Genomic DNA, 12,473 nt, shown 5'->3' with positions numbered 1-12,473 from the left:
GGCTGAGGCAGGAGAATGGCGTGAACCCGGGAGGCGGAGCTTTCAGTGAGCCAAGATTGCACCACTGCACTCCAGGCTGGGCGACAGAGTGAAAAAAAAAAAAAAAAAAAAAACCAAACAAAAAAACAAATAAATAAGTAAATTTTATAATGTGTGAATTATATCTCAATGAAACTGTTATAAAAATGAAAGGCACGATGTATGCTTTATCTCTTTACTTATGAAATTTTGCAATAATGAACACCTTCCAAGGGTGACTATGATTCTTTTCCTTTTTTTTATGGGGGAAGGAGAGATTGGCCTTTTAAATTTTTATGTATTTGCTTTGTTGACCAGTGCATGATCCATATAGTGTCACTGACTTCCTTTCCCTAGAATATAAGCTCCCTGAAGGCAGGATCTTGTCTCTTTTGTTTAAATCTGTTGCCAGAAGCAAGAATTATGCCTGGTGCAAAGTGGATTGTCAAAAAGTAGTTTATGATGAATGTATGAATAAATGGAAGAGCCACCCTATATTTACATTTGCAGCTCATTCTTTCCAGTATCTCAATTGTGATATCCTGCTCTGTGATCAAAAACAAATATCTTTCAGGTCCGCCATGTCATGACTCCCTATCTAGAGCTATTCTTTGTGTTAAACTAGCTCAGGCTCTGAAGCTGGGACCTTGTTCAAGGATGCATGTCGATGGGGTCAAAGATTGGGGCTGCAATTGCACCTGGTCTCCACTTGCAGGGCAGACTCCCTTGGTGCTGGGTTGATCAGCTAGGAGAAAGGGGCCTCAATTTCTAATTGTGCTGTTCAGAGGGACTCACCTTCTATTTCATTTTCCCAGAGGAGCTGTTATTGAGCAATCTGTCCTTTTGAACGAGCTACTTTTGTCTAGTTTGCACAAAGGCATCTTAGGTGTTAGCAGCCCCTTTTCAGATTATTGGCCCCTGATCTCTACATTTCTTTCAAAATTTCTGGCATCATATCCTTCCTCATTCAGCCTGGATCCCACAGATCCAACTAATTATCATCTTATTAAAACCCACAGATGCAAGTTTGCCACCTTGTAATGCCACCTTTCCTGTGTAGGATATTTTAGGGAAACTCTCACAATGGCATGGATAGACACCCAACAAAGATGTCATCTGAAAGTCCAGTGTCTTCATCTGTGCTTCTAATTAAATCGTTGAGTATAATTTGGCCAATTTTGCCTCTGATTCCTGGCAACTCTTAATCCAAACAAGTACTTTATTCATTACCACCCCTCACTCCTAAATGACGCCTTGTCAGTTTTTTCAAAGGAAAGACAAAGGCTCTCATGTTCTTTCTTATCCTTCTCATATGGAGGAATGGATAAAGAACATTTACATTAAAGCTATTTTTTCACTATTTTCTTATTTGATCAGAATTAGGTATCTTTCCTCAAGTGTAATCTGTTCCTGTGCTACTAATCTCATGTCCTTCAAAGGGCTTATAAACCTTAATCCATCAATTATCTCTTCTCCCCAGTATATTCAAATATTACTCCCTGCTTTGTATTTCTTCTCAACCTGTACATTTATGCAAGTCTCTCTCACAGTTGTGGTTTCTAGTTCATGAAGGTAGACCAAACAGATGCTACTTATTCTTTTTTTTTTTTTTAGAAAAATGATTAAGCAGAAATTTTATTTCCAAGCTCTTCAAAGACTGTTAAAACATGAATAATGTATCCTTCTAAAAAAGTGTCCCAAATTAAATCAAAGGCACATCATCGAAATAAAACACTTGTGAAGTTAAGAATTCTCTTAGGTTGTAATATTTTCATGTTAGTTTTTAATCATTTACACTGTCACATTTTAAACATTTTTAAATATATGAAATTCTGTATTTCTTTAAGTACAGCCACAACTACAAAGTAGAGGAACGTAAGAATACAAAGATCAAATCTGCTTCATTTATATACACGATGGGGCAGGCTAATGCACATCATAACATTAACTTTTCCAAAGAAGTTTGCTAAGAATCTGCTCCCATAATTAGTGTTAAAAATAAAACAATCTTCCCATTTAGAAAAATCAAGACATCAGTTGATTAATAAAGCCTATTCTTCCTCCCAGCAATCTGTACTTTCTGGTCTTCATTTAGGAATTGTAAATTCATGGGAAAAGAACAAATTTTTTATGGTATAAATATCTTCTAGGAACAACAGTTTACAAGTATTCAATTGTTTATATAAACAAAACTATTTTCCTTCCTAAAATGTAAACATCCAGTAAATGAAACTTATATGATATTCCAGGTATAGAAATCTTAGTAACTCACTTATGAAAGAGGTGAATTTTGGTATGTTTGGTGGCAAGGTTTTTGTTTATCTTATGTGTAAAAGTACTTGCACAAAAAAACAAGCTATTACTATTTAAAACTCTATTCCTTCACCCAGTTTCCTCACTCAAGTAGAAACTCATGAATATCTGTGATTTTGGCTATAGGACCAGGCCACAGGAAAGGGCTGAAATATCTCTAAAAGTTAGGGAAAAGTGTTTTCTTGAGACTTGAAGGCAGTCATTCATCACTTTGTGCTTGAAGGCATTCCTCAGTGAACTTCTCTCTCGAGTCTTCAGAGTAAAGCACAGGATCTGGGCTCCCGAAGGGGTTACTTCCAGCTGGAACACCCACCAGCAGGGCATCCTTGCAGGCATTCTGCATACAGTACTGTTGAAGCTCTGCAGCTGCCTGAGAGACCGCGGGCCCCGCCGCCCCCCGCGCCCCGCCGAGGCCTCGCCGCCGCCACCGAGTCCCCCGCTGGCGCCCGGTCCGGGCCGCCGGCCTCCTCTTCTCACGCCCCGCGGGCGGAAGGACCGGAGCGTGGGTACCCGGGGCCCGCACCTTGATCCTCTCCACGCCAGCCTCCAACTTGAGCTGCTCCACCAGGCGCTGCAGGGCGCTCGCGCTAGCCCCGGAGGACATGGCGGCGGCGCTGGCCTCGGAGGGCTGCTGGGCCTGGCCGGGCGGGGAGGAGCCGCCAGCCCCGAGCGCCGCTACTTATTCTTCATATGAACTCCAATTCCAAGGAGCACCCTTACAAAAAAATTCCATTGCCACATTGAAAAATAAGAAGCAACTCTCTTGGTGAACCAGAATCTGTGAATTCCTAAGAGAACAAAAGTATACAGACTAGACTGAAGAAAAAGTACACAATAATAAAGGACCTGCAACAGAAGACTGTTCTAAATGGTGGAAATTTTTGCGCTTCATAAACAAATGGCATATACATAAATAACACAGATACTCTAATCTTGAATTTGTATCCCCCCAAATTACTTAAGGGGCAAGATGGGGGGAACCCAGTTGCCCATTCCTGGGACAGCGAATGTATAAATGTGCTAGGTGCATGGCACAGACTTTTAGGCAGCATTTAAAATCAACTGATAGAGGTACCGATAGCAACATGGATAGATCTTTAAAACTTACTGTTGGGAGGAGCAAAGTTTGTGCGTGTAATTTATGTGTGGGTATGATCTTCATGGATTCCAAATACATTCCTACAATAGAATGCCATACATTTTTGGGGAGATACTGACAAGTAAAATATGCATGTTTTATAAAGTGGAACAATTGCTCATGGAGGGAGGGAAGGGGGAGTGGGGTATGGACATCAAAGAAAATTTAAAAAATAGGAAGCATCCTTATAGACACAACAAAACATTTCTAAGATAATTTACTTAAAATTTGAGTGTGATAAGCCACAGTGTAAAATTATAGGCCAAAAAATGTAACGTTTTGGGAGCTGGGCTTTCTAGACAAACTAAATCCAGTAGCTATTAATTCATGTAGTCTCAATAACATAAAGATATGGCTAATTGTAATATACTTTCTTCACTATAGGTAAGCTATGCATGTTTTAATAATATCCAGTGAGAAAGAAATAATTAGAAGTAGTATTTAGAGCTAATCAGCAAAGAAGCCTTCACAAGCAATGGGATTATTTATCATTTATGCGAAGTCTCCTTCTCACAATGAAATAATTTTCTCGAGTTAGCATTTATTACATCATTATCAATTTTAGGTATAGATTCTACTCTAGAAACGTGCCCATTCATAGAACTTCTCTTGTATGGAAGAATCCCTTAACTCAGGCTGACCATATTCAAACTGAGATAAATTCATGCACAGTTCCTCACATAGACAAAAATAACTATATTCATCAATTTTAATTTTTATTAATGAAATAGGGGGAAGAGAATACTGAGATGAATTTAATGAAATTACATTTTCCAAGAAGCCTCTTGAACAGAATGAAGTTCTTCATTTGCCACTAAACTTTCCTCCTTGACTGAGCTCACCGATGGTTTCTTTAATATGTAGAGAAAGGATCTCCTTCTGCCATGAACCTGAGGTAAGTTAGATATCAGTAAATTGATCATTAGCACACTCTAAAATAAAGAACTATAGAATTTGGGGTAGAATTTTGGACATAATTCTAATAGAAGTATTCTCATCATTGAGATTTTTATTTTATTTATTTTTTTAGAGATGAGGTCTCTCTCTGTCACCCAGCCTGGAATGCAGTGGCACTAACACTGCTCACTGTAACCCTGAATTCCTGGGCACAAGACCTCCTTCCACCTCCACCTCTTAAGTAGCTATAGGACTGCAGGGATGTGCCACCACTCCTGGGTAATTTTTTCAACTTCATGCATTTTATTTTATTTTAATTTTATTTATTTTATATTTTATTTATTTTTATTTTTATTTTATTTTATTTTTGTAGAGATGGGGTCTCATTGTGTTGCCCAGGCTGTTCTCAAAATCCTGAGCTCAAGCAGTTCCCCTGCCTTAGCCTCTCAAAGTGCTGGAATTATGGGTGTGAACCACCTCACCAGGCGAGATTTTTAAATTAAACCACGTGCTTTTGATACTTTTTAGTTCCTTTCTTTGTCCTCTCTCCCTTTCTCCCTGGTTTCCATCCTCCCTTCTTTTTTGTTTCTATAGATTGAAAGCCAAAGACAATGTTATATGAAAAGACAGTCCCCAAGACAATGATTGATCATGAAGGACATATTGTTTTCTACTCAAACTTGATTGCATTATTAAGTATAGCATTGAATACCCGTCAGTTTAAATTCTATTTAGTTGGAGTAGAAATCTATATGTTCTTATATACTCAATCCATGTTTGTTCTCTTTTCACTTTATTCAGAGAAGAATTAAGAATAAGACCTGTGTGTGTGTGTGTGTGTGTGTGTGTGTGTGTGTTTGTTGTGTTTTTGTTTACTTTGCTTTTAGGTAGAGCCATATTTTTTTGAGATTTCGAGTTTGAATATCTTTAGGTGGAACTTCAGCTCCCCATTTTAATACCTTACTTAAAGAAAATTCATTGAAAGGCAATCAGTGATCCAGATAACAGGTTTTCAATACCCTAATTCATCTGGAACTATAGCTAATTCACATGTTTTGAAAAGCAAGTGACTTTTGCAGTACAAATGAAGATGTAGCCTCTGAGTGTCAAGAGAAAGTGGGAAATACAAGAAAAGAAATCTATATGATAAATTCCTCTCCCTCCTAATTCATTTTATCAGGTTAATTCAAAATAGAGATTCCTAAACAAAGCTATTTATAAATTAAGATGGTAAACTTAACAAGGCATATTTATGGAATGATAAGTAAATTGGTGAGGCTGGAGCACAGTATTTATGGGGGTGAGTGGTAGGAAATGAAGTCAAGAAAGTAGATTGGGCTAAATTATTACAGAAATGAATGTTGTGGTAGAATACCAGGCTTTCGTGTGGTAAGTGTTTCCTGTTTAAACTTTCATTTGGGGAGATGAAGAAACAGAGGACAGAATTGAAATACATTTAGGGGATCATATAAAAAGGATTGTCAGATTGTTTCAATTTGAGAGTATTTCTCAACTCCCTGGCCAGGGCAGGCAGGTAGATAGATAGTAGTGCTCTTAAATGGAAAAGACAAGGTAATGACTTTGTGGGTGAGATGATTAGTTCAGTTTTAGATATGTTTTATTTGAGGTGCTTTGGAATCATTTGAATCAAACTCTCTAGAAAGAAGTTGGCAATATGAGCCTAGAGCTCAGTAGAAAGGTCTAGGGTGGAGATTCAACATTTGGATTATTATAAATAAAGGTGGTATACATCTACCAAGCTGTGGGTATATATGGTGTTGCCTATACAAAAACTATAGAGGTACAGTTGGAAAAGTCAAGGGACAGAACAGCAACCTGAAGAGATTAAGACCTAGGTAAGAAGGCAGGTCAAAGTGTCAAACAGATGAGATTAGAAAGTGGTAAAATGGGGAGGAAGCTTAAATTTCCTAAACCTTTCTACACATGTGGTCTAGGATATATGGACAACTCACTTTCTTCTTTGTGTTAACTGTGGTCTCCTTCTCAGTTGTTTTTATGGTCTCATAGATCTCTAAGCCTTGGCCTGTTGAGTGGGTACTGGGGAAAAAGGGCGGGCATATCTTTCACTGAAGTTCTCTGATTTAGTGAGATTGAGGTCAAATGGAGGTTAAGTTTTCCTTTAGACATGAAGTAGTTGATATGGAGAAAGTAGGAAAATAGCTTTATTGAAAAAAGGCTTTTACCATCTTTTTCAACTTCTCCATTACTCCCAAATCTTGGTTTCTGAAGACACTAAAATTCTACACTTAGATATTCAACTTATTCTCCCAAATTTTGAGAAATAAAGTCTTCAGACTTTAGTAGTCCCATATCCCCGTGCCTGGTAACAACTTCTACAAAGCTTTTTGTTTCTGGGGTAATGTCTGTAGAATTAAACAGACCTGAGCCAGAAAAATCACATATCTTCTGCCTTATTCTCTCATATGGTGTGGACATAAAAGTATCCTGTAATGCAGAACACCTTTATAAAAGAGAAAATTATTTATTCAGTTGTGGAGGGACCTATATAAGTACATGACAGTTAGTGCCAAGTGTTTTCAGCTATCTACAATCACAGCTTAGTGATGGTATTATTTATACTTAATTCATATCAAAACCTTAGTTATTCAAATAGTGTTCATAACAGAAGACAACATCTTCTGATTTACTAAGAGAAAAATGGGATACTCACTGCATCTTTATCTTCCTCTCTTTTTTGCTTGGGATGCCCAGTGGCTGACTATACTTGCCACAAACAACTCCAAGATGGTTAATATGAACAGATATTCTGAAAGGAGTTTGCCACTTTTCTGTATCCAAAAAGAAAATGTACATTCCTTACGATCTTTCTATGTGAGCACTTTAGAAATAATAAAGGTATCCTAAAATTGAAGAAGAAAAATAGAAGAGAAAAACTACCCACCCTATCCTCCACCCTCAACAATAGAATTTTAAATATTTTTAATTGTAATTACAACTGATAATTATTGAGGATGATGATATATTGATATATTTCTGCCAAATGGATGATGAGAATCATTGATTGTGTTTTCCTGTTTACTGTTGTGGATAATAACAGGAAATTTTCAATGAGGCAAATAAATCTCTGGGGAAGATGGAATTGTGACACCCTTGAGGTTTAGTGTTATAGAACTTATTTAATAGAGAAGCTTATATAAATTTGCCCTGTTGATAGGAAAGGACACTAAAGAGAAACAATGAAAGAAAAGAATGTTTAGACGTGTAACCTGGACTCAACACAAGGGCTGATGTGACCTGGGGGTAGGAATTTCCTCCTGGGATTGTGCCTCTGTCTATAAGCCCCAATAGACCCATATCCTGGCAGTGTAGCTGGGTTGGAGACAAGAATACAGAATCTGTAATATTGGAAGCCCAAGCCTCTTCAGTACTCAATGCATTTTTATGACAGGGTCACCATGGGCTACTCAAATCAGTGTTAAATAATGGCGTCATTTAATAGTAACTGAACCATGGCAGTGGAAATTAAGGGCACACTGGTGGACTGATGAGATTCTCCATGACTCTGTTAACTAAGGGCTTGGAGTCAATATCGAACCTTTGGATCCCAGTGGTTTTGAGTAACTTGAGAGGGTCAACAGGGAGGGGCCCTCAAAAGGAAGATTCTGGATTTCCTACTAATATGAATATTGATAGTTTAAGAGATAAATTAGAAAAATGAAAGAGTTAAGATCATAATTAAAGATCAATCCAATAAAATGAGCCATTCTTGTTATACAAACATAATCTTAAGCAATATCTCCACTTTAAAGTATCCATCAGGGTATGTGTCATAAAATATTAGCATTCTCTGCAGTAGCAAAATGATTCTTTGATGTGCCACTGAATTGATTTTTGTAAAAGCTCAATTTTGTGGGGTAAGATAATTTAGAATTTGAAACCATTCTGCATTAGAAAAAATGATCTGTAAGTGACTAGCCATGTGACTCTGAGCAAGTAGTTTAAAATTTCTAAACTCATTTCTTTATTGAATCAGAGACATAAATCGTTCCTAAGGAGGTTTACCATTGCACTCACTGTAAAATCACTTTCAAAGCTACATAGAAATAAGAAAAATCCAGCAAAATGCAAACTGGTGTATTCCTTGCAACTAGATAATTAACCAAGAGTTTTGGATGTTGAAGTAAGGAGAATTTACTTAGTTAGGAATTTAAATACAGGCAATATCCAATGGATTCAGTTCAGAAAAGTTGATTTCTAAGTATTGGTAAAAGTCCCCACTATTTTGCCCTTCATCAAGCCCTGGGCAGATGGGATAGAGCAGAAGGACAGAAATCCTAGAGAAGACCTTGGCCCTTATCACTTCAATTTCTACACAACTTGCTTAGCACTGACTTCCACCTTCTTGCCCTCCTAGCCCCTTCTCTCCACACCAACAAACATACACAGATAAATGCACGTATGTCCACAGTTCCATATGAATGGGAACATAGATATACACGGATATTGAAATGCAGACGTGAACACACTTAGACTCCCACAGACCTGCTGAACAACTGACAGACTCAAAGCAGGCAGTGCAAAAATGTCCACATAGTCATGAATGATATAGAACTGAGTACATGCATTCAAAATTACATACATGTACAGAGTTCAGCTTTATTCTGTCGTAAACTACAGCCCTGACATTGAACGTAAGCCCTTGGGTATCATAGGTACATGAGTATGCCAGTTCCTTCTTGGAAGACCAAGTCTTGCTATAACAAACTTGATCTTTTAAGGCCTGGGAGAACTGACCTCAGAGATGCAGGTACCTGGAATGAACTGGGCTGCCCATCATAAAAATATCATGGCTGTCAGGAGGGTCCAGAATTGAATATAATGCTTAGTCACTCAAAATGCATCTATTAATTTTTAATAGATGCATATACCATGAGGTAAACTAATGGTGAGGGTCACCTTCATGACTTGCATTGTACGTAAGTACTCTGATCACTTAGTAAATATTTAACACATAATTCTAAAATTGTGATGAGATTCTCACAGAAACCTGGTACTTACATGTGGCCAAAGAGAATTTTTTGAACTTTTACTATATATTATAAACTCAATTGATAGTAAAAACAGACCAATCACTGAAATACAGGCACTTATGATGTTTGCTCCTAAAGTATAAGACACCTGCAATAGAGAAAAATAATCATTTGGTCATTGGAAATTATCCATATGCATCATTGACAAGTATATTAAAGTAAAAGTTTTTTAAAAGTAAAAGGTTTATATAAATTCTGATCTTTTCAGCATAGTAGGATCATTACAAAGACTGTCAGAACTGCAGATTTGTCAGGATCTCAATAGGAATAAACAATTTTAGAGATGATAAAACTTTTGATATAATAAACAAGTTTATTTATTCACTGACAATTTATTGAATGCCTATTCTATACTCTGCAATCTATGCTCTGCATTAGTCAATAAAAAGACAGAAAAGAAATGGTCTCTGCACTCAAGGAATTTTCAGACTATTGAGGAAGACAAACAAGTACATGTTAAATATGAATAGAATGTAAAAAATTGTAATAATGTAGGCAAATTCATAGTGCCATACGGTTTCAGAATATCAGACAATGCTAATATTTTACGACACATACCCTGATGGATACCTTAAAGTGGTATCTTAAATAAATAGAAACATAAAGATATTGCTTAAGATTATATTTGTATAACAAGAATGGCTCATTTTATTGGATTGATCTTTAATTATGATCTTAACTCTTTCGTGATCTAACATTTCAGGAGTTTGTTATGGTTCATTTTGGAGTGGAAGAAGGAGAGCTGTAGAAAATTTTGTTGGAAAGATAGGTGCTATCCAGCTAGATATTTAGGATTTTATCTTGAAGATGGTAGAGAACTGCATACATATGTATAACGCTGCTGCATAATTGCACTTTGTCCATGTATAGGATCAGAGAGGTGATATGATATTAAGAAGATCCTTATTTATTATATTTACTTCTTTGTCTACATTTATAGACAAAGAATATAGAATATATAATAATTATAATATAATATAATATATAACATACATATGATATATAATATATGATATATAATATGATATAAATGATATATAATATATAATATAAAATATACTATATTTTATTTCTGTCTACATTTATAGACAAAGAATATATAATATATGATCATATATTATATAATATATAATCATATATAATATAATATATGATCATATATATTATATAATATATAATCATATATAATATAATATATAATCATATATATTATATAATATATAATCATATATATTATATAATATATATAATATAATATGTAAACATATACAATATAATATATAATCATATATATTATCAAATATATTATATAATATATATTATATAATATATAATAAAATAATATAATAATATAATATATATGATATATACCATATATAATCATTTGGTCATTGGAAATTATCTAGTATTATCTAGTTTGTATAGGATATATAATATATGATATCGTATATCATATATAATTATATATGATATATGATTATATATTATATAATATATTATATCATTATATATTTAATTATATATAATTTGTATATGATATATATGATATCATATATATAATATATCCTGTACAAACTAGATAATACCATTCTGGATATAGAAACTGGCAAAGGTTTCATGACAAAGACACCAAAAGCAACTGCAACAAAAACAAAATTTGAAAATTGAAAAATGGGATCTAATTAAACCAAGCAACTTCTGCGCACAGCAAAAGAAACCATCAATAGAGTGAACAGACAACCTACAGAATGAGAGAAAATTTTTGCAAACTATGCATCTGACAAAGGTCTAATATCCAGCATCTTCCAGCATCTGTAAGAAACTTAAACAAATTTACAAAGATAAAACCAAATATCCCCATTAAAAAGCAGGCAAAGGACAGGAACAGATATTTTTCAAAAGAAGACATACATGTGGCCAACCAGCATATGAAAAAAAGCTCAACATCACTGATCATTAGAGAAATGCAAATCAAAACCACTTTGGGATAACATCTCACACCAGTTAGAATGGCTATTACTAAGAAGTCAAAAAATGACAGATGCTGAAAAGGTTTTAGAGAAAAAGTAACACTTATACACTGTGGGTGGGAGTGTAAATTAGTTCAATTAGTGTGGAAGACAGTGTGGTGATTCCTCAAAGACATAAAAGCAGAACTACAGTTTGACCCAGCAGTCCCATTACTGGAAATATATCCAAGGGAATATAAATCATTCTGTCATACAGACACATGCATGTGTATGTTCACTGCAGCATGATTCACAATAACAAAGACATGGAATCCACCTAAATGTCCATCAATGGTAGACTGGATAAAGAAAATGTGGTACATATACACCATGGAATACTATGCAGCAATAAAAAAGAGAAGATCATTTTCTTTGCAGGAACATGGAAGGAGCTGGAGGCCATTATCCTTAGCAAACTAATGCAGGAACAGAAAACCAAATACCGCCTGTTCTCACTTGCAAATGGGAGCTAAATGATGAGAACACATGAACACACAGAGGGAAACAACACACTGGAGCCTATTGGAGGGTGGGGGTGAGAGAATGGAAAGGATGAGAAAAAATAACTAATGGGTACTAGGCTTAATGCCTGGGTGATGAAATAATCTGTAAGACAAACCCCCATGACACAGGTTTACCTATATAACAAACCTGCACATGTACCCCTGAACTTAAAATAAAAGTTAAATTTAAAAAGATATGTATATTTCCTTCTATCTAATATGAATTAGATAATAATTACAAAAGCTTGAACTACTGAATTCTGAAACCAATTTCACTGGATAAAGAATGTGTTTATCAACGTTGCTGTTGCATGCTGTATAGTGATCTCAATTAATTTATTCTTTTGGAACAAATCTCCCTTAAAGAAAGACAAATTAAAATAAAATGTTTATTATTTCATTTTATAACCTAAACATACAACTGTATTGCTTAGTAAATTTTGGTATGTTGACATAATCCAGTCTTTAAAATGAGGTATATTTGGTAAACATTTCATTTTCTCAACGATACAAAAGGCAATAG

General features: G+C 35.3%; 1 protein-coding gene and 1 pseudogene across 2 annotated transcripts in view; both read right to left on the bottom strand.

Annotated features, from left to right (window-relative positions):
- Positions 1-2,585: 2,585 nt before the first annotated feature.
- On the bottom strand, positions 2,586-2,935 carry LOC116468223 (guanine nucleotide-binding protein G(I)/G(S)/G(O) subunit gamma-10-like; annotated as a pseudogene).
- Positions 2,936-4,172: 1,237 nt separating this feature from the next.
- Positions 4,173-12,473, bottom strand: part of LOC116468222 (membrane-spanning 4-domains subfamily A member 12-like) — a 39,265-nt gene continuing 30,964 nt past the window's right edge. For both annotated transcript variants that reach the window (XM_058439851.1, XM_058439852.1), the window contains exons 5-7: positions 9,407-9,526; positions 7,059-7,176; positions 4,173-4,359 (exon numbers count right to left, since the gene is read on the bottom strand). In XM_058439851.1, the coding sequence (XP_058295834.1) occupies positions 7,066-7,176; positions 9,407-9,526 (231 nt within the window). In that variant the 3' untranslated portion in view covers positions 4,173-4,359; positions 7,059-7,065. The remainder of the gene's footprint in view (positions 4,360-7,058; positions 7,177-9,406; positions 9,527-12,473) is intronic.

The sequence above is a fragment of the Hylobates moloch genome, unplaced genomic scaffold (assembly GCF_009828535.3).
Source record: "Hylobates moloch isolate HMO894 unplaced genomic scaffold, HMol_V3 SCAFFOLD_5, whole genome shotgun sequence".
Classification (NCBI taxonomy): domain Eukaryota; kingdom Metazoa; phylum Chordata; class Mammalia; order Primates; family Hylobatidae; genus Hylobates; species Hylobates moloch.
This window is presented reverse-complemented; position numbering and strand designations above follow the sequence as displayed.